The following is a 27,132-nucleotide window of genomic DNA, read 5'->3' as shown; positions in this document are numbered from 1 at the left end:
ACAACACATTACATAAGAACACACACACTGACAGGGACCCTTGGCCGAGCAGTAACATTCAGCGGTGCCCAGAGCTGTTACTGTACCTACTGAATCATGGAGAGCAACACACAGAGCTCATCTGTTTCCTCATGGAGAGAATGTTCTGTCATACAGCGGATCCGCATGTTGGTCCCTGTTGGGTTCAAGGCAGAAATAATAGAGCTGTGTAAACTGGCCGGACCAGTGGTGAGTAACCTGTGGGCCTATTTTAAATATACTGTCTGTGTCCTGTCATTGTTGGTCTGAATGATTATCCAAATGAAATAGGTTAAAGTACATTTAATAACTGCACTGTTATTGACGATTGTAGAATTTAGTGTGTGGGGTGGGCCAGGCTGAAATAATAAGTTATAAATAAATATGAAAGTCAATTTCTGAAAATAAATAGATAAATAATAGTAATAATGACGATGATGACGATAATAATAATAATAATAATAATAATAATAATAATAAATCCTGTAAGTCATTCAAAAGGAGACATTTATTCGAAATACTGATTTACCATGTCAATATAATCAATTAGCACCCTAAAACTTTATTTTATCAAAAATAATTTGTATCTTAAAATAATCAGTTAGTACCTCAAAATTATTGAGAAACTTGTAAATGTTAGGACCAGCCTAGGGGAACCGGTACATAACGTGAAAAGATGCTCCCCTCTTTCCCCACTCCCAAGGATGACCAATGTCACATAGCTGCAGTCCAACAAAAGATAATTTATTTAACACTCAAAGAGAAAGGTAGAAATAAGCTTCAGGTTGGGCATGGCCCAAAACAACAAACAAAACAATCTACTTTCCAAAACTAACTTACCTACCCAAAAGTAAAGAAAATGAAAATACAGGTCTTTCACCTGACTCCCTAGAAATAAACAGGAGAAAAAGGATTAAACAAAAAGGGCTACCCACCCCTAAGGCTACCTGGACTGTTGGACTAATATCACGACTGACTCAAATTTAACAAAGTACAACGAAGCATGGTGTAGTTGGGAGTAAGGCCAAGAGAAGAGGAAGAAACTAGTGTTATGTCGTTCACGAACGAATCGTTCAAAAGGACGAATCTGTTGAGTGAACGTATTGAACTGAATCACTTCTGGAACGGATTCGTTCATTTCTCAATTCAGTTGAGCTCAGCAGCGAGCGTGCAGGCCGGGAGTGGAACTGCCAATTCCATCCGTGCGAAACAATGAATCACTCGCGAGTCACGAGGCAGCCAGCGTGCAGGGAGGGACTGCCTACCCCTTAACGAATCACTCGGTGAACGATGTAAGCCCAATTCCTGAGTGATTCAAATCATTTCTTCTCAGCGATACACTTTCATAGGGACCATTTCTCCAAGAGTCAAGCCACAGGAACACATTCACACACCTCCCCATTGTTTTTTGTTTCTTTCTGGGCTTTTTGCCTTTAATTGATGGGATAGTGTGTGAAATGGGGAGACAGAGAGAGAATGGGGATTGACACACAGCAATGGGTAGCAGGTCGGACTCAAACCCACGATGCCTCTGTACATGGGGCGCTGGCACTATCCACTTCGCTACCGATGCCCCACCTCCCCATTGTTTTAACCGACTTAGTTTCAAGAAATACAAACTTAAAACGTTAGGCTGGCCAGTAATGAGACTCACCAGTGCAGGGAAGATGCAGCAGCAGCTCAGACGTGTATCAGTTCAGTGAGTCGGACTACGCAGTACACAGTCAGGGCTCCTCCCGCCAAGCACTGAACGATTCGATGAACGAATCTATTGAACGAATCTTTTTTAATGAACTGATTCTAGTGATTCAGTAACATCTAAAGAGCTGCCTTGCCCATCACTAGGAAGAACAGCTCAAGCAGCAGCTCCACCAATCTCCAACCACCAATCAGCAGTCAGCACCTGGAGAGAGAGAAACACACTAAGGGTGGCAGCACCACCCTCAGGCAGGGAGGAACAGCAGAGCAGCAGAATCACAAATAAATGACCCAGGGTCATAACATTAAAAAAAAAGAAGAAAAAAAGTCAGTATTTCAAGATACTAAGAAACTTCAAATAATGACAAACTTGGCCAGTAGCTCAGTGGGTTTTCACCCATCTAATCAAATAAAGGCATGGAAAGAAAAAAAAATCTTAGACATTTATAAAAGTAATGAATTAGTATCTCAAAAAAAGAAAAAATATCTCAAGATAATAAGAAACTTTCTCAAAATAATGAGAAATTTTCTAAAAAGATTTGTTGGTATCTCAAAATAACGATTAAGTATATCAAAATAATGAATTTTTTTTTCTGAAAGTAGGGACTTAGTATCCTTTATCTTTTTTTAGATACTAAGTCGTTATTTTGAGACATTAACCACCTAAGACCTGAACTTTTGTTTGGTATGCATTTTTAATTTCTCCTATTTGGGATCAGTAGGACATGATAAATATAAAAACCAAAACACTGTCAACAATAATAAAGTCCCGATGTCCTTCAGGGAGTTAATGATAAATTCCCAATGTCTTCAGATGAGCACTTCCCAATTAACAGTGTCTTAGCTTGTTACTGTTGCTAACATTGGTCAGATTTGAATGGTATATTAAACTACAAATGTTATTAATCTTAAATAAACATGTTTCACCGATGAGTTTGATCAGGTTTTGTACCTTGTCCACTTTTGGGTCGGGATCGGCTGCAGACTGACTTTGCAGAGATGGCTGCCATCTTGTTTTTAAATGGATTAGTGTATTGTGGTCTTGCTACCATTAGATGGCACAAAAAAGTGTCCACGAATGAGGACAACAGGTCTAAGTTAAGCAGAATGAAGTAAAAGGTCCAGTAAACCCAAAATGTAATGTCTCAGGAGACCTTTTTTCCGGGAAGTAGCTCATTATTTAGGGATACCAAATCTTTATATTAACCATTATTTTTTAAGATAAGTCGATGATTATTTGAGAAAAGATTCTTTATTTGTTGAGATACAAAGTCGTTATTTTGAGAAAGTTTCTCATTATTCAAATCATTATTTTAGGATACTTACTAATGTTTAAAAAGTTTCTTGTAATTCTGATGCACTTAATCATTATTTTGAGAAAGCTTCTGATTATTTAGAGATACCAAGTCTTTATTTTGAGGAAGTTGCTTTATTTTTTGGGATACAAAGTCATTTTTAGGAAAAATTCCAATTATGATAACATAAAGAATCCTGTTTTCCCCATCCACTTTTCATTAATTGATATTTTTCTCATCAGATATTGGCCCAGTCCATGACTTTTGCAGTGAGTTTTGTCAGCACTGTATTCTGTGGCCATCTGGGGAAGACAGAGCTGGCAGGGGTGTCTTTGGCTATAGCAGTAAGTACAGTAGAATAATGTTCTTACAGTGAAAGTAACAGAATCTAATCCACCAATGTTTGTGTTATATCCTCAGGTTATTAATGTTACAGGTGTATCTATTGGAGCTGGTTTGGCTTCAGCATGTGATACTCTGATTTCTCAGGTATGAGCCTTAGTCTGTCAATATATTACTATTTTTCATCATGTATGACAAGTATTGACAAATAAGAAAATGCTCTCTGGTTTTAGACCTTTGGGGGCCGCAACCTGCTGAGAGTCGGGGTCATTCTGCAGCGGGCGATCCTCATTTTGTTACTAGCATGTTTCCCCTGTTGGGCAATCCTTGCAAACACAGAGCTCATTCTGTTGGCTGTCAGACAGAATCCAGAGGTGGCCAGGTAAGTCGTGTCAAAACCCACAGATCATCTTCTGCTGCATTCTTTCATTTACATGTGTTGTTAAGAAGAATATATACTTGTATCTCAGAGCATACTTCTTGTTGATATTGATTGAAAATCTCTCTCCAGGTTATCTCAGGTGTACGTAAATATCTTTATGCCTGCACTGCCTGTGAGTATTACAAACCTCTAAGTGTGAAACTCATCTTCCTTTTACAGTAAAAGCCTTAATGTTTTCTGTGTGGGGTTCACTTGCTACACTTTGCCAAGTGCATGCTGGGATGAGGTGTTATGAGTAGGAATGAGCTGTTCTAAAAGATGATATATTGATATCTGTTGTGCAATTCAGGAATCTTTTTCTTCTTTTCTATCTAGGCTACATTCATGTTTTCATTAAAAACAAGATATCTGCAAAACCAGGTGAGATCCTTTAATATTCAACATTAAGTAACAGGACAGAGACATCATTTAGTTTGTGATTTGCTTCCTTTTTCTCTAAAAAAAAGAATAGAAGTAAAACACTTTTGGTCAGACTATTATTTATTTATTTACAGCATCGGGTACAGAGGTATCATACGTGTTCTGTCTGTTGAAGTCAGGCTGACACATTGGTGGAAAACCCTGAAAGATCTCCTGTTGTTATCTCTGGGTTCTAACTTTGCCTGCTGTGTCTAATAAGAATAATATGCATCTCTTTCAGGGCATCATATGGCCACAGGTAATCACTGGCGTTGTGGTCAATCTTCTTAACGCTCTCATCAACTACATCTTGCTTTACGCATTAAAGCTGGGAGTAGAGTAAGTATTGCCACTCTTTTAGTAATATCAGTATTGCTTTTATCACACGACCAGTCCCATGCAGCAAAATATTCTTTACAGAGGTTCTGCTGTCGCCAACACCCTCTCCCAGTTCTCCATGGTTGGGATCCTCTATGCATATATCTGGTGGAAAGGCCTTCATAAGGCCACCTGGGGAGGTGAGTACCATATTTGCAGGAGGATAGAGATCCAGTCTATAACTGGAGGCTCCAATTGTTCCCCTAAAGCAGGTGTGAATTAGATTTTGTAATGATGAAGGAAGTTCAGAGTGGGAGGACTGTGGTTTGAGAATTTAATAACGCTGTAAGCTCAGGAAAAACTTAATGTGTGGAGAGTTTAAACTCAGTTTTGTATAAGCAAATGCATGAGTAGTGCTCCCAGACTATTTAGATTTTCTGTTTTGATTATTTGACAGTTCATTTTAAAAAAGGCACTTACATGGTTTCAACGACAATGTACAGGCACAATTAAAAGAGCAGTAGGGATGACACAATAAGTCACAGGACTTATTTCAGCCCAGTTGCCTCAAGAAAATGTTGCCATTGTTTGTTTTGTAGTATATGAGCTGATTTTGTCATAGGGAGGTGGAAGGGATGGTGAATGATGTCACAACAAGGCCAGATGCCTGTCAAGCTGCAGACCACTGTTCTAGACCAACAAACTAACAAACAAGTGATTTAATGAGTCATTGGATAGTTTCCAGCAGCTTTTTAGGCACCAAATATGGGTGTTTGTAGCAACTTGACGCTGTTTTTGCGGCAGGGATAGTGCCACGAAAAGCAATTGTTTTTTTACCCAGACATAGCAGCTTTTCATCCTGGGATTGTGTCCCCAATTGCGAGGTATTTTAAGCCAAAACATGATCTTTTCCTAACCATAACCAAGTGGTCTTTGTGCCTAAAGCTAGCCACACGCCACCACAGCATTTTTGAAGTCAACTTTCAACGGATCTGCTACATATGGTAATAACATACAAATGTAAGGCATCTGTGGTTTGCAGAAAAGCACAATGGCGATATTTGTTATGCCAATTTTTGTTTATTTCATTGTGGTCTTTGTTGTAGTTGGAGGTTGTAGAGGTGTGTGCATGGACATACCTGCACAGGGAGATAGTGCAGTACAGCATTAGTAGCATATAAAGCACAAAAAAACATCCATATACAAAAAAATATTCACATTGGGCTTTTTTTTTTTTTTGTGTGGACTGGTGGCTGGAGAGGTGGCAGTTCACCTCCTGGGCATTGCCGAGGTGCCCTTGAGCAAGGCACCCAACCCCCCAACCGCTCCAAGGCAGTCCCCTCACTCTGACATCTCTCCACTTTGTGCATGTATAGGTCCTGTGCATGTGTGTGTCTTTCAGACCTGTGTGTTAATGACAAAAGAGTGAAAAAATTGAATTTCCCCTCAGGGGGATTAATAAAGTATATAAAATTAAAAATTAAATTAAATTACTGAGCATTATCCTGACAGCAAGCCAAACAGGCTATTTAGCTATTTGTGATAAGCTATCTGGTTGGAAAACAAACATCTAATCATTTGTGTTAAAGGTGTTCGAGAAAACGTAACACCCATCTTCAGCAACAGACAACTGTTCATTCAAGGAATTCAAGAATTTCATAGTTGATCTAGATTTCAAAATAAATCATGGGCCTGAACGCAAATACCCGTCTGATCTGATATATTCCCAGGAGTAGGTACAAATCTGATTGTTGAGAAAAAGACACTGACATAATCTAACCATTTTTGTACATGTGAGTAATTAAATGTTCATTTTTTGTCCACACAGGCTGGTCTAAAGAGTGCATGCTGGACTGGGGCTTGTACCTCCGCTTGGCCATCCCCAGCATGGTCATGTTGTGTGTTGAGTGGTGGACGTATGAAGTTGGAGGATTTCTGGCAGGTAATGTCACGGGCCACTTTGGGGTTTCAAAAGCATCTTTGTAAAGTTGGTTTGAAATCTAAATGCTGTTTGTCACTGACAGGTCTGATCAGTGAGGTGGAGCTTGGAGCTCAAGCAGTTGTATACGAATTGGCAAATGTTGCATACATGGTAATCTTACCTCTACCAAACACTAAATATGTATCAAATTGTTATGGTTTGAAATAAATCACATATTTGTACATGCAGAGTAACAAAATGTTAATATGGTATTTTTATTGTTTTAGTTCCCTATGGGTTTCAGTATAGCAGGCAATGTACGAGTTGGAAATGCCCTGGGAGCTGGAAACACAGAGGAAGCTAAGCTGTCTGCTAAACTGACAATGTTCTGCTCAGGTCTGTGTGTTCTTTAACACCATTTCTATGCTATGTGTTAACATCATAATGAAATGACATTTGAAGTTAAGATGATTCTAGAATCACTGAATAAAGCAGTTTCACGTTACAAATCAGTGTTTCTCTGCCACTGTTTGGCTCATTAGAGACGGGCCGCTAGCCCAGCACCTGCTAATGTGTGCTAAATTTTTGTCTCTGATAACTTCACATCAAGACGTTCAGGAGGTTTTTACCAGAAGCTGAATTATTCGCAGAAATTTCTTCTGCTGCAAAACAAACCAACACAGTGATTTAAACCAGCAGAAACACTGAATAAAGCAGTTTCACGTTTAAAAAGTTGTGTTTTTTCTATGCTCTTGTCTCGGAGAGGCTGCTAACTACAGTGGCTGCTAACAACACAAAAACATGAAAACACAAATGGCCATATCTACAGCCCAGGGGCGATTGCTCTGAGACAACAAGGGAGGCTGAACTTACCCTAAAATTTCATAGAAGAAATGGTCAAATATGCACTATTGAATTTACATTAAAGTAAGAATTTACATTGCATTAAACGTGCGCTAGGATGCGTTTAACATCAGGCTATGATGTTTAAACGTCAGCTGTTTATCACCAGTTTTCAAACGCGACCTCCCTGTCATACATTCTTGTGTCAGCACAGTGAACGTTGAGCCTCCAAGCATTCCTATGAGACAGTGCTGAGCAGGTTTTTTTCATGCAGCAAAGCGAGATGGTCATTGGATAAATGTGACAAAATCGTCACTTCCAGGGAGGCTCAGCTTCCCTGGGACCTAATGGAGCGGTAGGCAGGAGAGGATGCTCGTGTATGCATGATGATTGGAGGAACTGTCTGAAAGGCTGAACCCCTTTGTGACTGACAGCACTTTGGAAATACAAACCGGCATCGTCGCAGTATTTAAAGCTCAGTCCCATGCGGATATTTGCGAGTGGAGTCTTCTGACAGAGTGCCATCCGGAGTGCCGTCCACAGTGTGGTTCTATGGCATGAGTGTGGTTGAAAAATGGCTTCAATTAAATGTTCCTTTTATAAGTTACTGCCTCGCTACAATATGACAAATTTTATGATGTAAACTTAAAGTGAACTTCCCCTGTCTGAAAGACCAGCAGCCGCCACTGCAGTGTTTGGTTTGTCGGGTTTTTTTTGGCTATTGTAGAAACATAATGGTGCAAAATGGGGATCTCTGCGGACTAGGACCCACTCCATATGTAGATGTGTGTATCCATTGCACACTACAGAATACACTTACGATATTCCATTTCTGCCAATACATCCCCCTAAAACGGAAACACCGGATCTTTAAACTAGAAAGTAAATCAAAAATAGTGGAGCTCAAAGTTGGTGACATCTGGAACTTGCTAACTGTGACGAAAGATTCCAAAACAAGAAGTTATTTTACAAGGTTTTCTCTGTTTCATAAAAGACTTAAACTATTAATCGATTGTCAAAATAATTCATTCTCCACTGACTGACTAATCAGTTACCATCTAGGCCTAATTGTTTCAGCCCCAGTTTGGTCAATTGTTGTTATATATTTCTAATTTCGCCCTAGAAATTACTGCTGAAGTAGCTTAGTTTTTACTGAGAAGAAACTGAATGATGCAACCAGTGGAAATAAAGTCTGTCACTCTTTACAACAGGGTCAGTCTCTGTATGTTTGGCAGTTCTCATTGGGAGCCTGAAGGACCATATCTCTTATGTCTTTACATATGACGAGTGAGTATATCTTTAACATGTTTTTTTTTTATAACCAGAAGTGTATTTATTATCTTTGTTTAAAAAAAAAAGAAAAGAAAAACAGGGTGTGTTATGTTAACATTTGCTGAGTCACTGTCAAGTCTGCTTGAGATAGCTGCTCCTTTCAATGACCTTTCACCATGACGTCATTTGTTACCTAAACACAGTGAGCTTTGCTGACAGTATGTTGTTAATATTAACTTTAGGTGAATGTTGTGGTCTGCAGCGCTGTTGACAATGTCAGTTTGTCTTCAGTCAGTAATACTAGGATAATATAATGTGTGTCACAGGGGTAAAATATAATACACATATCTCATGATTGTGTCATTTTCCATCTCCTTTACACTGTAAATTATGAGTCTCTCTTCTTTCAGAGAAATCAGGGAGAGGGCTGCAGATGTAATGGCTTTATATGCCCCATTCATGTTCCTAGATGCTATATCAGTAAGTATGTCTAAAATTACGCCCAAACATGGTCACATGACAGACACACATACAAGCATCAGCCCATTGCGTTTGCAAAAATATACCAAGTGCTTTTTTGTCCAGTCTAACTGCCTCTTTACTGTGTTTGCGTGACTAGGCTGCTTCAGGAGGCATTATAAGAGGAGCAGGTAAACAGAGGATTGGAGCTGTTTGCTACTTTTTGGGATATTATGGTGTTGGTTTTCCCATTGGAGTGTCGCTGATGTTTGCAGCCAAATTAGGAATCAAGGGTAAGATGTACAGCATGTTTTGTAGATGCTCTTTTTTGCCACATTGATGCCTAACTAATTTAAATAAAATTTTTTAAGTTTTGTCCCCAGTGTCTGTTTTGAGCAAGAGATCCACCAGGGCATCAACATCTCTAAAGCTGAGATGTAAAACTCTTTATCTCCCTCAGGTCTGTGGATAGGCCTGTTTACCTGTGTGGCTCTTCAGTGCACATTCCTGATTACCTACCTTGTGAGAATGAACTGGAAAAAAGCTACAATCGAGGTTAGTATTCAGAGGTGAATCTTCCCATTCTGCATGGCCTAAGGCAACTTCTTTATGAATAAACGTTCACATATTGTTGTTCTTCCAGGCTCAAATCAGAGCGGGAGTGCGTGGGAGCTCCACAGACACAGGTAAGAGACATTGTGTAGAAACTAAAGCTTTTTTTTTAACTAATATTTATTATTTATCCGAAATGCATTTACAGAACATTCGCAGGATTGAGCTTCAGGTCATTTTTGATCACAGGAGTAAAACACTGACCACAAATGAGGATTTTCCTTCGTAGCAAGCGCAAACATTGGCTCATTTTACTTGGATGACACTCATACAATCAATACCGGATACTTGTTTTATCTGAGTATTCAGCCTGGTCTCACTCCGAAGTCATCGAAATCTGGCTCTTGGGCAGTGACTTGCGCTCGGACACTGACAAAAAAAAGCTGTCCTTTATCATCAGCATGATACACGGCTGGTCGCTGTTATAGTTCAACAGCACTTGGCAGGGTCAGGGGAAAATGTGGCAGGACAAGAACTAGGTTAACAAAAGTCCAGGTAGTGCAGGCGGGAGGGGCAGTGGATGGGTCCATAATTCCATAAACATGACTTTCACCCTGTAGAGCGGCATTCGTGTCCCCTAAGATTATAAAGCCAAACCCTGTTCTTTTTTCCTAAACCTAACTACTTGCTACAAAAACGTCAATTGGCGATGCTGTACTGACATAGTGCCTTTATTTTGAAAGAGACAGTATGTAAACGGTACATTTCCTGTGAAAACGGAAATGTGTTTTGAAAGAATACAATGCATGTAACAGGCCTAACTTGACACAGTGTTCCAGAACTTCAACAACCAATGCACCCAGGGTACCTTGCATGTCATATGTGGATGTGGAAAGTCCATGACCAAATGTCAATGTGTGACGAGATTGAAGTGAGAATGTGTTGAGTATTTTGCTCAACCCTAATTCCTACACATTAAAATTTTGGTCATCAACTGCTGTCATCTCTAGTAGCAGTAGTAGCCCCAGTAACTTTGAGTTACTAACAATAACATTAATTCTGGCTAACAAGCATTAGCGTAGGCTGTGTTGATATTAGCAAGCTAAGTTCTGGTTTCACTTGGGCTCTCTCTATTAATGCATATAAATAAAAATAAGCATAGTTTAATGTGAATAACTCTTTTTTTTCCAGAAATGTCAGATAGAAACTGTAATTCTAAAGTAATAATATAATAATTTTCAGTGAAAACATTACAGTCATATTTTTATTTCCAGGTCCCCAACCTGATGATCACGGCCAAACAGACATCCAGGACCTAGTTGACGCTGAGGCGGCAACAGCAGTAAGAACAGTGGGAGAGGAGCTCTCATATAGTACCCTGGTTCTGCGTAGGGGCCTTGCTCTGGCTGGCATGCTATTCATCCTGGCTGCTGGAATTATTATAAACCTGCTTATCATGAACTTGGATACATGGACATGAGCAAAGTCTACTGTATTCAGTGAAATAATACTTTTGCCACTGGAACATGATGTGATGCAGACATCTGCAGGAAAGGGTGTTAGAACATGAAGAACAAAGGCACACGTGCAGATAGGCAGAAAGTAGGCAGATCACAGAGAGTGAAATGGTGTATGATCAATCAATTAATCCATTGAAGCCAAATATTAGTCAAACATTAATTTGCAAGATTTTTCCAGTGAATCTGCCAATGTATGGCTCACAACCACACTCTGTTAAAGAGAATGAGTCAAACTGAAGACAACCTTTGTATTTAACACATTAAACAGAAGCATTGTGGTTTTGGACTCTCAAGGTCAATCTGACTCTTCCTTTGGGACCAGTGCAGTGGAGAGAATCTGATCAGGAGTATATGTCGTATTTATCCAGTCCGAAGTAAAATTGGTCTCTGACGGCAGGGTCATGGAGAGACGACCTCCCTTCACATGCTGGACTGCATGTCCATCCTGTGTCTCTCTGTTCCCATCATGGCACTCTGTGTAGCCATCCACTGACTTGGGAGAGAGATGTTGCCCATTACTTTATTTTGTTGAGTCGTATGGAGAGCAAGCAGTGTCAAACTCAGTCAAAATGCAAAAGCTTTACACAGAAATATGAATGTCAATTGATTAAAATACCTTTAGATCAGCAGGCCACTTACATTTCCATTACTGGCTGTCTGATCAGCGGTGTTGTCAGCTGTAGCATCTGACTGGGCAGCTGTGCTCAGTAATGTCATGGGAGTGGTTTTCTGTGCTCGGTTTACAGCCTGCAAACAAATACAAACAAAAACCAAGTAAAGTGCACTCAGTAGAGTGCACATCTCCGCCAGGCGGTTGCCCTGGCTGGTCGTGGCCACTCTAGACAATTTTTATAATTCAAACAGATGCACCATTTAACTATTTCGCCTGCTTACTTACTTACGTACTTACTTATAGTAGAAGTACAAATTTCAAGCAAGTCTACATTATACAGGCAGGCAAAACACTCCACTTCTGAAATGCTCCTAGTGTGATATGATGCTGTACACAGCAGCGGCCAGTGTAACTTTCCATTCTGACTCCCTTACAGTGAAAATAGTGTCAAAGTTAACAGAAAATAGGGATGGCAGTTTTTGAGCCATGACGAAGGCAAAAATGTGGCCTCCGACAGATGGTTAGGTTTTTTGTTGTTAGCCAAGCTGATTTCTGGAAAACTTGCGGTCCCCACCAGCCAGTTAAGAGGAGTGAGGAGTCAGATGTCAATGACGTCTCGTGGAGATAATAACCAGCTTCCAATTTTTTAAAAATATTTTTGCATGCAACAAATAGCTTTAAAAAACACAACTTCCACACAAAGGTCCAAATTCTGAGGCCCTGCTCAGCGTACCTCCTCTGTCATTCTCTCCCGGTTCAGCTTGAAGATGACAATGATGTAGAAGGTGGATTGTAAAATGACACAAACAAGCAGTCCCAGCCAAAAACCTATGGCGAGAGACAATATAGTTATGTATGTGCACTGCAGGATTCATTTGGAAAAATCTATTTGTAAAAGAAAAAAAAAGTTCATTTCATATTATTACCTAAAATTCTCAGTTTTGCAACAAAAATTAAAGTAATGCTCAGTGGAAGTCCTATGCAGTAGTATCCAATGAAATTGGCCACAGCTGGTATCTTCTGTTTGCCTGTGCCCAAGAAGATGCCTGTAGACACACACTAGAATGCAGAGAGACAAATCTCTGATTATTACACAGTTTTAGCCCACTGGCCACCATGTGCCAACTTCTTCTGTAGATACTTCAACATCTGCCGTGCTAGATGAATAAATGAAACTGTTGGACTCACCACAAGGGCATCAAAGAACTGAAGAAAACAGTAAGCATTCATCAAGTGTGCGACCAGACCTATGATCTTCCTGAAATAAGGTTTTATGATTAACATGTATTCTTATTTTTCTAGGCAAATCTTTGTATGTAGCAAAAGCACTTTTTTTTTTACTTCTATTAGTTCTTGAAATGTGAGTGTGACTGCAGAGACTCACTCATCAGAGGTGAAGATGAAGCCAATCACTGATTTAGTAGAGCCGAGTACAAGACCTTCAACAACTGCAAAGCTACCTGGAAAAGAGGAGGTGGGAAAATGTTGAAGAAATCAAACATCAAAAGCTGATTTGTTAATATAACAAGTGAACATGTTTATAACTGACCTGCAAGAGCGAATGACATCTTGGTGGTGAGAAGCGCCCTGGCAGTGTCTCCTGCACCGAGAGCATTACCCACTCTAGCACACGCCACAACTTGAATACAGAGGGGGAACTATGGATTCATCATTTTGCAAAAATAATATGAAAAAATACATTAAAGAAGTATGATCAGAGATAGAGCAGTTTCTCCTGAGAGTATTTAAAAGCTACTGTAAACCATCACTTTAACTGGTGAAAGTTATTTTTCATTTGCTTATCCTCTTAGTGGGTCACGGGGGGGCTGGAGCTGATCCCAGCTGGCATTGTGCAAGAGGCGGGGAACACACTGGACAGGTCGCCAAACTATCACAGGGCTGACACATAGAGACAGACAACCATTCACACTCACATTCACACCTACGGCCAATTTAGAGTCACCAATTAACCTGACTAACATGTCTTTGGACTGTGGGAGGAGGCCAGAAAACAACAAAGAACATGCCAACGTGCTGCCCTAGTTGATTTTTAACTAATCTAAATCTGAGAAATGTTTGGAGAACACTTTAAATGTGGGATTGTAATGCTGTGACTTGTAGTTAGTACCATGTAGGTTATGAATGCCACCATCATCACAACATGTTGGGCTGCCAGCTCATCTTCACTCAGTATTCCTGATCATTAGAGACAGAGAAGAATAGTCATGACTCAGAGTTTGTATCTGGTTTGTCAAAATGAAATGTCTTACAAATAGAGCTGCAATGATTGATCGATTAGTTGTCAACTAAAGCCCCAACCTCACTTGAACACTGTGGGGGTACACACACATACATAAACGTCCCGAAAACAGAGAGTAAGAAGAAAATATGGGGAAAATACTCTGATTCCAGTGTCTCAAATGTGAGTATTTTCTGTTTGTTTAGTATTTATTTTTTATCTTTGGGTTGTGGACAAAACATGATATTTGAGGATGTCATCTTGGGCTTTGGGAAAGACTGAATTTTTCACTGTCTTCTGATATTTTGTAGAATAAACAACTAATCACTTAATAGGAAAATAATCATTGGTTGCAGCCCTACTTACCAGTATATAGTACTTGAATTACCTGCAAAGATTCCCCCAAACTCATAAATCCACCACTCAAAGCACCTCATTAATGTACTGGGAATGGCTAGTTTCATGTAGGAGCCCCACTCCTGCAGTGATTCTACAGACCAGCCTGCAGGGGGAGAGAGAAACTTATTTTTGTAAAAACTTGATGGATGAACAAAGTGGACCATAAGATCCCAAAATCACCACAAATGTTGCCTCACCTCCCCATGTTGTGACATGGAGCTACTTCCACCAGATGAAGCAAACAGAAAGACACATTTGTAAATGTGAGACAGCGCGTTGGCTGCTGCAGATCCACTGTATGCACACAGACATGCTGACATCAGTGCGTGCAATAGCTTTAATCAGATTCAGAAATCTCTATAGTGCATGTGTGTGAGTACACCTACTTAACACCAAGATCCAGCCAGTATAGAAAGATGTAGTTTGTCACCACATTTGCTATGTTTGCCATGGCAGCAGTGTACATTTGTGGCAGTATTATACCCTGAGTACAAAAACATGGGCAATATGATTACCACTACTCATACCTTTCTCCTCAGAAATGATATTACAATATTGTTCAATAAGATTCACAACATTTGTATACACTGAAATAAGATACAGGACGGCACCAACTCAAAGAACTGGACTTGGGTTTACGACAAATATGCACCTGGTTTTGCAGGTAAGACACCTGGAGATGTTGCAGAAACATTACCTACAGAGAAAGTTGATTTTAATAAGGCGTTTATAAAATATCTAGCAGCTCATTGAGCAGAAAAACAAAATAACAACAGAAAACAACAGAAAAACATGTTGAATTTTCATTGAAAGGTGAGAGAAAAGGTATGACTCACTGGTACTGCAGGAAGGAAGCATGTGATATACTGCTGGGCTATTCTGAAATCAAGACAATGTATTCAATTCAAATTAAGGACAAGCAAGCACTTATCAGTTCAAGGTAATATACACTGATCAACGTCATCCAATCTTATTTATATTTATGGCCACTCAGAAGCAGGATGTGGGAAAGATTTACTTATTAAAGACTCTCTAAGTCTTCCTAAGCTTGAAAAGTTTTTGTCACATACAGCAAGGTGCAGGAAGACTGCTCAGTTGGCCAGCCTGCTACCAGGCCACTGACAATAATATACGACTTCACCCCAGCTGAGCAAGGTGTCGGTAGCTACACCTCGTGTTGAATGTGCCCGTCACCCACCATTACTGGCATGCCAGCCCCTCTGTAAGCCTGCTGAATTGTCTCCACGACCCAGTGAGACAGCCTAGTCTTGACACTGGCTGGCCCTGGCACTGGACCTTAAAGCAGACATAGAGTTGGTCTGTCTTTCTAATCGCTGTAGTGCGCCAGACATAGACCTTTAGGGCTCTGATGTCACTGCCAAGAGAAAAAACATTTTAAGAGACAGCAACTTAATGCTGACTGACTCCAGAGGCTCAAAAGGTTCCTGCTGCAGGGCAACCAACACCTGACCCAGGTCCCACGATGGAATGACCAGCCTCCTGGTATGCAGTGCAAGCCTCTGTGCACCCCTCAGGAACTGAGAGATGAGACTGCAGTCACCTGTGTAAAGGGATGGAACAGGGCCCCCTGTGCCTGACTCAGAAGGTCCTGCTGGACAGGCAGCTCCCATGGCCTCCCAGCCACGAGAGGCACCACCTCAGAGAACCATGTCATGTGGGGCCAGTTCGGGGTCACCAGGATCAGCTGTACATCCTCCTTCCGAACTCTCTGCAGTAGATGTGGGAGAAGAGTGAACGGGGGAAACGCATACAGCAGGCCTTGAGGCAACTGGTGTGCCATGGCATTGATGCCCAGGCGGGAAGAGTCCCACCCATGGAAAAGAACAGTGGGCAATGGGCAATGGGCATTGTCCCTGGTTCCTGAGGGACAGGAACCATGTCCATGCCCAGGTCCACAGCCTGTGTGCTATTCTGCAGAGGTTTGGGGAGCCCATGCCCCCTTGCCTGTTGACATATGCTGTTGGCTGTGGGCTGAAGAGATGCCTCTGGACTGGGCGCATGTGTAGAAGAGCCAATGGCACCACTTGTACCAAGGCTGCCATAAGGCCCAAGAGGCGGAGACATAGCCGCCATTTGATCCTGGCACCCTGCTGAAAATGAGAGAAGCCGGTCCTGATTGAAACCTGCCTCTCCTGTGACAGCATCACCAACCCAGCTCTGGCATCCAGCCATATGCCTAGAAACTGGGTGGCCTGTGCAGGCTGGAGACTGCACTTTTTCTCGTTGATGCACAGCCCCAGACCCTGAATGTGATCCAACAGCACAGACACATGATGGCGGCACTGCTCCTTTGTCTGTGCACATATTAGCCAGTCATCTAAATAGTTCAGTATTCTGAGACCCTGCTGCCACAGAGGCCCCAAGACTACATCCATGCACCTGGTGAAGGTGTGGGGTGCCAGTGAGATGCAGAAGGGGAGGACACAGAATTCGAAGGTTTTTCCTTCGAAGGCAAACCTGAGAAACCTCTTGTGCCCCTCCCAGATCTGGATTTGAAAATAGGTGTCCTTGAGGTTGATGGTTGCAAACCAGTCACCTACCTGGACAGCCTGCTTGACCCTGGCCACGGTCAACATTTTGCACTTCAGGGGTCTGAGGAACTTGTTCAGCCCCCTGAGCTCTAAGACAGGCCTGAGTGTTCCATCCCGTTTCGGAACAAGAAAATAGCAGGAATTAATCCCTGCCTGCTGATCTTCTTCCTTCAATTCCCTGATAGCTGACTTCAACATGACAGTGAAGATTTCCAAGCACAAGCTCCCCTGTGCTGTTGGTCTGCAATAATGGAAAGTGCAGCCACCCTCATCAGAGGAGGAGCACCTCAGAACTGGAAACGATACCCCTGGGTATGACTGCCACGTAGGGCTGCTCGATTATGGAAAAAATCATAATCACGATTATTTTGGTCAATATTGAAATCACGATTATTTACACGATTATGTCTTTGAATTTGGAACAGCATTTATTGAACATGTTTGGAACAGCATTTATTGAACATGTTAAAAAACACTCTCCTGTTAAATATATAAAAATATCTTGTAATGTAGTAGCAGGGTCTGACGTTAAGGTTTTTTCCTACTTGCCCTGTCAGGCAAGTACTTCTCAAATCTACTTGCCCCATCTAAATTCTTACTTGCCCTGCTTAAGAGGTTCTTTTTCTGGCTGTGTGGTGCATATTTTCGCTCATAACTTATATCTTACGTCAGCAGAGATGATCAGCCAATGGAGGCAGCAGCACATAAAAAAGCAGCACACTGCAACTGGCTCCTCCGAGGACAGAAACAGGAGAGGAAATACACGATTACAGGCCTGGAATTAAGTCATTTTAGGGCAAGGCCACTTTGACCTTTGATAAATACAAATTTACTGGGGCATCATGGCCAAAATGTGGGGCACCAAGGCCAAAACAAATGGCGCAATAACAATATGTGCTAATTATATTGAATGAAGACAAAACAATATATGTGTTGAAAAACAGCACTGAGTTTATTAAAACTGAGTGTGCATGACTGGGGATATATCTCGTTTCTTGTTGTTTTGATTCATGTCCCTTATTTTTTAAATCTTTGAAATCTCTTTATTCTTTTGTTATCTCCTAGTCATTAAGAAATTATTATTAGAAGAAGATTCTTTATTGTCCTTTCTCAGCACATAACATACATTGAAATAAAATTTGACCTCTGCATCTGACCCATCCTACTGTATACACTGGGAGTAGTGGGCAGCTGCAGTGCAGCATCCGGGGACCAACTCCAGTTCTTTTGCCAATGCCAGTGGTCAGGGTCACTGACAGGTGTATTCACCTAACATAGCCTACATATCTTTAATTATATCCAGCGGCAGGTAGAAAACCACAGTTCGCAGGATATCAGTAACGCTGCCACTGAGGAGGAGGGGGTAGTAAGAGAGGATGCAGGTGACACTGAGGCCAGTATGCTAGCCAGAGAAAGAACTATGGAGCAAAAGGTTAGAGTTAGATGGCCTAGAGCAAATGACAGTAAAGAATGGGAGATAGTTAATAGAGACCTGTCAGTAATCTTGAGTAGGCTTAGAGGAAATGCAATACAAAGGTTAGAAAAGATGGGAGATATAATGTATTCATATGGTGTAGAGAGGTTTGGGGTGCATGAGAGAAAGAGGAGTGAGAGGGTACAGTCAGGTAAGTCTAGGCGGCAGAGAGAAATAGAGAAGTTAGTCAAGGAAAGGAGACAGTTAAGAAAGCAGTGGAAAAAGGCTACAGAAGAAGAAAGGGAGGGAATTAAGGTGTTGCAAGAGGAGTTGAGAAGCAGGCTAGCAGTTCTTAGAAGGGCGGAGCATCTCAGGAAAAAGAGGAGGAAGAAGGAATATGCTAGGACAGGTTTTTTCAGGGACCCTTTTAAGTTTGTTAAAGAAATGTTCAGCCAGGAAAAGGGAGGGCAGCTTAAAGCAGAAAGGTTAGAGGTTGAAGAATATTTGAGAAACACGTATTCAGATTTGGAGAAGAATAGGATAGTAGGTTTCCCACCTGATATTCCTCCATTAGGAGGGATAGAGCATGAGATGGATGTCAGGCCACCTAGGTGGAAGGAAGTTCAGGAGGTGGTCAGGCGTGCAAAGGCTTCTTCGGCCCCAGGGCCTAATGGAGTCCCCTACCGGGTTTATAAAAGTGCGCCTGATACCCTTAAATTTTTGTGGAAACAGCTAAGAATAGTTTGGGGAAAACAAATTATACCAAGAGCATGGCGTAGGGCAGGGGGTGTCCTCATTCCTAAGGAGAAGGAGTCTGTGGACCTTAGCCAGTTCCGGATGATTTCTCTCTTGAATGTGGAGGGGAAGATTTTCTTTAGTGTAGTAGCGCAGAGACTAGCTAGCTACTTAGAAAGGAATAACTTAATAGATACCATGGTGCAGAAGGCAGGAATACCAGGTTTTTCAGGGTGTTTAGAGCATACTAGCATGATCTGGCACCAGATTCAGGCAGCGAAGATTAACAAAAGGGACCTACATGTAATATTTTTAGATCTTGCAAATGCGTTTGGTTCAGTACCGCACAGCCTCATTTGGAGTGCGTTTGACTACTTCAGAGTGCCACAGGTAGTTGTTAACTTAGTGAAAGCATATTTTCAGGATATTAGGTTGTGTCTAAGTACAGCAGGTTTCACAACAGGTTGGCAGAGGCTAGAAATAGGCATCATGGCAGGGTGTACAATTTCTCCATTAGCATTTACTATGGCAATGGAAGTAATCATCAGGGCTTCTAAGTGGGTGGTAGGTGGGGAGAGACGGCAGAATGGGTTGCATCTTCCACCAGTTAGGGCTTACATGGATGACATGACACTGGTGACCACAACAATGCCATGTACAAAGAGGCTACTAGAGAAGGTAAATAAGAACCTCAAGTGGGCCAGCATGAAAATCAAGCCTAGTAAATCTAGAAGCATCTCGATATGTAGAGGGAAGTTAAGTGATAGGAAGTTTGTCATAGATGATGAGGACATCCCAACAATTAGGGAAAAGTCAGTAAAGAGCTTAGGTAGGTGGTACAATGTAGAGTTGAATGATAAGGAACAGGTGGTGAAATTTAGAAAAGATGTGGCTGAAGGATTGGATAGAATAGATAAATCAGAACTTCCAGGAAAGTTGAAGTTGTGGTGTTTGCAATTTGGGCTATATCCTAGGTTAATGTGGCCATTGTCAGTTTATGAAATTCCAATATCTGTTGTGGAGAGAATGGAAAGGTCGGTTAGCTCCTACATTAGGAAGTGGTTGGGCGCTCCTAGGTGCCTAAGTAGTGTTGCATTGTATGGAAAAGGGATACTTCAGCTGCCAGTATCTAGTTTAACAGAGGAATTTAAATGTACCAAGGTCAGGACAGAGCTCTTGTTATCTGGGAGTAAGGACGTGGTAGTTAGGAGTGTGGTTCCAAATCCAACCAAGGGGAGGAAGTGGAACCCAAGATCGGCAGTTCAGGAGGCAGAGGCAGCTCTTAGACATGCAGAGATTGTAGGTAATGTTCAGTTTGGCCGGGGAGGCCTGGGGCTTGGCTCAGGTAAACCGGTATGGAATACAGCAGGCCTCAAAGATAAAAGAAAGCTGGTTGTAGAACAGATACGCAGACAGGAAGAGATAGTAAGGGGTGCAAAGGTAGTGGCCCAGGCTAAACAGGGACAGTGGTTGAATTGGGAAAGTGTAGAGAAGAGGAAGCTTAGTTGGAGGGACCTGTGGAGTATGGAGGAGAATCGTATTAGATTCCTGGTAGGGGCTACATACGATGTGTTACCAACCCCCCAGAACCTAAAACTGTGGGTAAATGAGGACCCATCATGCCCATTGTGTTCACGTACCGCAACTTTAAAGCATATTTTGTCAGGCTGTAAAGTTAGCTTGTCACAAGGCCGATATACATGGCGACATAATCAGGTGTTGAAATGTTTAGCTGCAGGTATCGAAGGGAAACGAAGACAGGTGAATTCAGAAGGTGTTAAGGATAGGGGCTTAGTAATTCAGTTTGTCCGTGAGGGAGAGAAATACAGAAGGGATAAGTTAGTGAGGAGGCAAGGGTGTGGCCGCCTAGAAGGTGCTTGTGATTGGGAAATGCAAGTAGATTTAGGGGGAAAGCTTGTTGTTCCTCAGGAAATAGTCTGTACCAGGCAGAGGCCTGACTTAGTGTTGTGGTCAGTGAGTCAACAGATAGTTTATTTCATTGAGCTGACAGTTCCTTGGGAAGACTCAGTGGAAGAAGCCTATGAAAGAAAAAAGCTTAGATATGCAGACTTAGGAGCAGAAGCTGAGCAGCGAGGATGGAAGACTAGGATTTGTCCAGTGGAAGTGGGGTGTAGGGGATTCATAGCAAGATCAACTGTCTCACTCCTGGGGGAACTCGGAGTGTGGGGACAGAATTTGAGGAAGACAGTGAGGGAAATGTCAGATGAAGCAATTAAATGCAGCCAGTTTATCTATTACAGAAGAAATAATGTCAGCTGGGGGCCGGCAGGGGGAACTACTAAGCAGGGCACATAACTCCTTGAGATCAGGTGGAGAGATCCACTTCCTGTCAGGAGAAATCCAGGAAGAGGAAGTATTTAAGTGTGGGAGTGGCCTATTGGAATCCATTTTGTTTGAGGCCATGCGGCAAGGTGAGTGTGCTTGCTGATCCTGTAAGTCCAGTTAGCTCCTTTAACTTTAGCTTATATTGTAGTTATGCTATGTAGTGTGTGAAATAGAGTATGGTGAATGTGACAGGAAAGCTAGTATCAGCATTGCTTCTGCCTGGAGCTCGCATGTATGGAGCCTGGGTTTGGTTGAAGATGGCAGTGCTGTTTGGGCTGAGAAAGCCATGTGTAAGTAAGAAGGAAATCCAGGAAGAGGAAGGTTATTTAAGTGTGGGAGTGGCCTATTTGAATCCATTTTGTTTGAGACCATGCTGCAAAGTGAGTGTGTTTGCTGATCCTGTGAGTTCATTTGTCTCCTTTAACTTTAGCTTACATTGTAGTCATGCTATGTAGCGTGTGAAATAGAGTATGGTGAATGTGCTAGTAAAGGTAGTATCAGCATTGCTTCTGCCTGGAGCTCGCATAAACGGAGCCTGGGCTTGTTTGAAGTTGGCAGTGCTGTTTGGGCTGAGATCACTGTCCAGCCTCCTGGAGGTGTCATTGTTGTGAGGGCTCGTCCTGGGGAGGTAGACTGTACAGCCTAACCCGGCGGGGGAGTGTGATAGCCTAACAAGGCTTCCTTCCCTGGGTCTACCTCCTCTGTGGTAGTATAGGTAAGGTAAAGGAGGTTGTTCGGTTAGTGTGGGGAGCAGTGAGACCTGGCATTAGGGGAGTGTCTCTGGGACGCCAGAGATCACTGTCTAGCCTCCTGGAGGTGTCGTGGGACTAACTAGACGAAACACCGGTGAAAGGAGGTTCCCACCCGATGACCCCAAAGACATGTTAGTTATCACTGCTCACGGGTCTGTATAGTTAAGCCTTGCCATAATAGCTTATCGTAGGGCTTAGGAGGATTATTCACTGAGTGCTGATCCCTTTTTTTTTTTTTTTATTAGAGCACAAACTTCTTGTGTTTATTTGAATATAATTATTCATATGTCTGTATGTATATTTTTAAATAAATTCCCAATATTTTATTTGCCTCTAAAAAATTCTCTTCCTTCATTTAATTAGACAATGTTTATTGTATTGTATTATATGTATTAATTCTCTAAAGAATCTTGTATGTTCTTTAATGTGTGTTCAATTTATTAAAGAAAAAACAAAAAAACGTTTTGGTGAATCCGCAAAGTGAGCCCTCTTCCTCAGAGATGATCTTTGCCTCCCAGTTTGTTCCTGGCGGCAGAGCAGAGTGAACCATCTTCCTTCTCAGAGGATCTTTGTCCCATCTCCGTGTACACAGTGTAAACATCTTTTGCTGGCGATTTGACAGTCACTAGAAGCACATTATGACCCTTTGTAAAAGTTTCTGTGTGGTAACTGTGCTAACATGAGCTAACGTTAGCGGCTAAGGACTGAGAGGCTGTCCGGTAACGTTATGTGTGTGTGCATGTGTCTCGGAGTGTCAGTAACGTTATGTTGACTTAGCCGTAGCCTTGCTATGCTGTTTGTCATAAAAAACAGGGCATGCTACACTGGCCGTATAGGTAGGAGGGGCATTACGGCCACACACCGGGGACTCCACGGCACTAGCCATTTGGCCGTGGTATAATTCCTGCCCTGCGATTAGAAATAATAAAAACAAAAAATCCGAGTCGGTGCTGCTTGCCCGATGCATGTCTGCGCAGGGACTGCTGGCCCGCCGGATATTTTTACTTGCCTCGGGCATTCGGGCAACCGTTAATGTCGGACCCTAAACTGTTGTAGGCTACTGCACTCAATCTTTTGAAAACAAGAAATAAATAAAATACAATAAGAGACAGATACTTCAATAAATGAAGTGGTTCTACCTTTTTTATCAACCAAGCGACGTTGCTCAGCCTCACCCTCTGTCATCTTTACACGTGCTTAAATCGCCGGCCTGGATCTCCACTCTCCACACACGCGGGGGCGGGGGCGTAGCGGTTGAACTGCGCATGCACGTCTCAGAACGGAAACACCAAATAATCGTTTTTCCTCGATTATATGAATTTTGAGATCATCTGGAGCCAAAATCGTAATCACGATTAAAATTCGATTAATTGAGCAGCCCTACTGCCACGTCCTCTGCCCTGTTTAAAGTTGCCACACCATGCTGCGTCCAGCCAGCCCTCAGATCTTCCTGCCCCCAGACAGGTTGAGGTTGCTTGGACTGCTGCGGCTGAGGCCATGTGAAAGGTGCCTGACACCTCCTTGGCACAGCGACGTGCTTCCTGGCCCTGCTGAATCATCATGGATGCATCAGGCCCAAACAAGGCAGAGGGCTCAACAGGCAGTTTGAGCAGACGTGCCCTATCCTCTGGCTGCAGCATGGACTGTGACAGCCAGAGATGGCATCTGGCCAAAAACCCAACACACCCAAAACACCCAAAAACTTGCCATAGCATTGCCAGCCGCTTCACCCTGCTCTCTCATGAGCTTTGGAAGAAGTGAGGTGACACGTTGAATTTCAGCTATTAGATCCGTACTACACCCCTCCTCTAGCTGGCCAACCAGATGGCGCTGGTACAGGGACAGTATGGCACCCGTGTTTGCCAGCTGTGTCTGAACTGCCATGGCTCCATACATTTTTCCCAACAAGCCACCCTTTACCTTGCAGTTTCTACTCGGGCAGTTCACCTTGCCCAGGAGGGACTTTGACGTAATGACCAAGGCAGCCAAAGCTTGGCAATGGGGGGCAATGACCCACAGCCTATTCTCCCCTGGTTGTCAACCACAGCCATACAATGACAGAGCCCCAACCAGTGTGCCCCTACTGTTGGTGTTGTAAACCGACTGCTGACCACCTCCTTGAAATAAGAAGGGAGAGGCATAAGGAGCCGTGTGGGCCGCCCCCAGTTTCGTCATCGAAACGGGAAGGGGCGGGAACCTGATCAGCTGGCAGGTCAAGCCCCAGAGTCAAAGCAGCCCAGCCAATAAGAATGTTTATATCCTCCTCCGACCCTGGGAAGGAGGGGCTCCTATGCAACCCAGCAGAGGGCCCAGGAGCAGGGAAGTTCCTATATGACACAGTCTGCTCACCCCCTACTGAAACAGTAATAATGGAAAGCCTCCGCAGGTGCGAACAGGAAAACCAGCTACACCTCATGGTGGCTAACTGTGGAGGTTAGCAACGAAAGGCAACGAAACCCCTGAAGAAAGTCGCAAACTGCCCCCTGATGCTGTCGGGTTCAAGCAAACAACTAAACCCCCAAGGAACACTATGCCTCAACCATGCATAAACAGACAGCTTTAATACACGGATATGGCATCCTTCTCAACTGTTTCACTCCTCATTGTCAAAAAGAAGAAGTGTGCTCTCAGTTCAATAAAATCACTGAATCAGTGGGTGCATGCGCAAGGTGGGGCTTATAAAGCCCGGCCATGTAAAGTGGTGCATCTTAAAGATTATTAATTCTCCATGTCAATTACCCCAGATGGGGATAATTCCTATAGTTATGATATAACTACTGGGTGGGGAGATAATCTCCCCACCCAATAGTTATATCATAACTACTGGGTGGGGAGATAATCTCGATACGACTGAGAAATTTCCATTAAATATTCAGTGTGTAGGATTTAGATTTGCAGAAATTGAATATAATATTCAAAATTATGTTCTTTAGTGTATATTGACCTGAAAATAATATTCATTGGCTTCATTACCTTAGAATGAGCTATATTTATATCTACATAGGGAGCGTGTCCTCCTTCCATGGAGTCTGCCATGTTTCTATGGAAGCCCAGAACACACAAATCAAACACTGTGTTTTTACTTTACCTGAAGGCCACTGTGGATTCTCTACATGCTTGGAAAAACAGTGTTGAGCAGGATAACCCCCTGCTCACCACAGTCACAAAATCATACACACTGCACTCCTAAGTAATGTAACATCATGTATGGGTAGCTAATTCACAGGATATCATACAAACCACTGTATAAGCGCATGTTGAACATGACATTCTAGGTACCACTCTAATGTCAGTTTTGGACGTTTCAGTTTCTGCTCGCTTCACGCATACAGTGTCTTTTCAAAATAAACTTCCTTAGGCATAGGCACAAAAAAACATTTAGTGAGGTTTAGATAATAGAGCAAGGTTTGGCTTAAAATGACACTGACTTTTGGTTTTACACAGGACACAAACAGCTGTCTTCTGGGTTAAAGTCCTGTGTTTGATTGCCCCTTCCACCATCAGACTTGCCAACATCCTTTATAATGGTATCAACAGTATTGCTATATGTTTGGTGCTGTTAATTACCTGGCCACCTCAGGGTCCTGGCCTATGCATAACAGGATGGCCTGGGCATTAATGAGCAGACCCCAGCAGGGCAGACAGAACAACAGCAGGATAATGATGCCCCGCTGAAGGATCACTCCCACCCGCAGCAGGTTCTTACCACCAAATGTCTGCACAACATAATTCATATTTTAGAAAGAGGGCCAGAAATAAACAGGAGGAGAATATAAGTATTTCCAGTGATTTATATCATCATATCAAAATGGATTTTCCACACCTGAGACACCAAAGTATCACATGCTAGTCCCAAACCAAATCCTGTTGCTGCAGTGGTAACATTGATGGTCTGAAAATATTATGAAACATACTTAAATGAGTGTGACGTACACTTGAGGACACTGATGTAACCAGTATTTCTGTGACTCATGAAATGTGCTTCATGTTGATTAAATCTTTAGGCTTGTGAGACAATTGTAAAAGCTATCTTGGTGAGTTTATAGTTGTATTAATTAATTTTCTCCCTTCAAATTACATTTCCACGTCATTTCCTCATGCTAAACTCCACAAGTCTGTGGAGTATACAGCTCACCACTTACAGCAGAAGCTAATCCATAGCCAGCCATCACTTCATTTCCCAGACGCCCACAGAACACTGTGACCACGAATGGAAGCAGGTAATTGAGAATTAGAGAGAGCAGCTGCAAAGACAAACATCGACAATGGTACACTTGATACAGCTACGAGCTTGATACATTGCGAATTACAGTAAAGTTGCTTTTAATTAGCATGGCACTTAGACTGTGTCTTTGCAAATAATCATACTGTCATCACTTTGACAGGTTGCAGCCACTGTTTGAAATCTGCCAAATTCTGTTTTAGGTCTATTGATTTCTGCTTCTAAGTCTCAGACACAAAATTCTGTTACCTGACATCTCAACCTTTCTTTGGCTAAAGAAAAAACTGTCATCAGTCATCTGTTGTATAAGAAAGCTTTTCAGCAAGGACAGCCCTAGTCCATACAGTCCCTTACAGACAGAGCAGGGTACGTAAGCAGTGCCAATCCTTACCAGAGGCCCTGTCATCCTCAGGATGTGGTACAGTTCCTCTCTGTGGGCCAGCGGAACCCTGTGGCGCATCCACCTGCAGCAGAAAAGCTTGTCACTGGACGCCTCCATGTCTGCAGGACGTGATACTAATGCAGGTTTTTCTGCTGGAGTGTTTTTTTTCTCTCATGGACTTGTCTTAGTTGCTCTTCAGGATGTTGGAAAGTGCAAAATAATCTTTGCTGTGGTCACAGCTGTCTTGGAATTTAGGCCATAGGCAGTGGAAACAACACAGATTTTAAAAAAAAAACCAAACAAACAAAAAAAAACCCTACAATCACAACAAAGACTAAAATGAATGACTTGAGAGCAATAATGTTTGATCTTGAGTCAAGTAGCATAATACCTTTACAC

The 27,132-nt window shown here is 42.3% G+C and overlaps 1 protein-coding gene and 1 pseudogene across 2 annotated transcripts; one reads left to right on the top strand and one right to left on the bottom strand.

The window, feature by feature from the left end:
* On the top strand, window positions 1-11,378 carry slc47a3 (solute carrier family 47 member 3). Its single transcript, XM_033630617.2, has 17 exons — window positions 1-228; window positions 3,254-3,355; window positions 3,432-3,500; window positions 3,587-3,735; window positions 3,865-3,907; window positions 4,111-4,155; window positions 4,436-4,533; window positions 4,615-4,712; window positions 6,341-6,454; window positions 6,537-6,604; window positions 6,721-6,829; window positions 8,488-8,563; window positions 8,959-9,028; window positions 9,168-9,300; window positions 9,468-9,562; window positions 9,651-9,693; window positions 10,834-11,378. Exons 1-17 carry the CDS (start codon window positions 97-99, stop codon window positions 11,037-11,039), a joined length of 1,650 nt encoding a protein of 549 aa, XP_033486508.1. The 5' UTR covers window positions 1-96; the 3' UTR covers window positions 11,040-11,378.
* LOC117259186 (multidrug and toxin extrusion protein 1-like) lies at window positions 11,375-26,865 on the bottom strand (annotated as a pseudogene). The gene is made up of 17 exons (XR_013490906.1): window positions 26,743-26,865; window positions 26,272-26,373; window positions 25,953-26,021; window positions 25,697-25,845; window positions 15,167-15,209; window positions 14,983-15,027; window positions 14,717-14,814; window positions 14,528-14,624; window positions 14,320-14,433; window positions 13,821-13,888; window positions 13,242-13,350; window positions 13,077-13,152; window positions 12,881-12,950; window positions 12,619-12,751; window positions 12,426-12,520; window positions 11,719-11,826; window positions 11,375-11,572 (listed from the first exon to the last, which is right to left on the bottom strand). The product of XR_013490906.1 is annotated as a multidrug and toxin extrusion protein 1-like (transcript).
* Between the last annotated feature and the right edge of the window lie 267 nt (window positions 26,866-27,132).

The sequence above is a fragment of the Epinephelus lanceolatus genome, chromosome 4 (assembly GCF_041903045.1).
Source record: "Epinephelus lanceolatus isolate andai-2023 chromosome 4, ASM4190304v1, whole genome shotgun sequence".
Lineage (NCBI taxonomy): Eukaryota > Metazoa > Chordata > Actinopteri > Perciformes > Serranidae > Epinephelus > Epinephelus lanceolatus.
This window is presented reverse-complemented; position numbering and strand designations above follow the sequence as displayed.

Bases quoted from the DNA above. Each gene is read 5' to 3' on its own strand.
- slc47a3 (XM_033630617.2), top strand. From the start codon at position 97: ATGGAGAGCAACACACAGAGCTCATCTGTTTCCTCATGGAGAGAATGT. The intron at 3,908-4,110 runs GTGAGTATTACA...TTTTCTATCTAG, and splicing joins TCTTTATGCCTGCACTGCCT to GCTACATTCATGTTTTCATT. The intron at 9,563-9,650 runs GTTAGTATTCAG...TTGTTCTTCCAG, and splicing joins GGAAAAAAGCTACAATCGAG to GCTCAAATCAGAGCGGGAGT.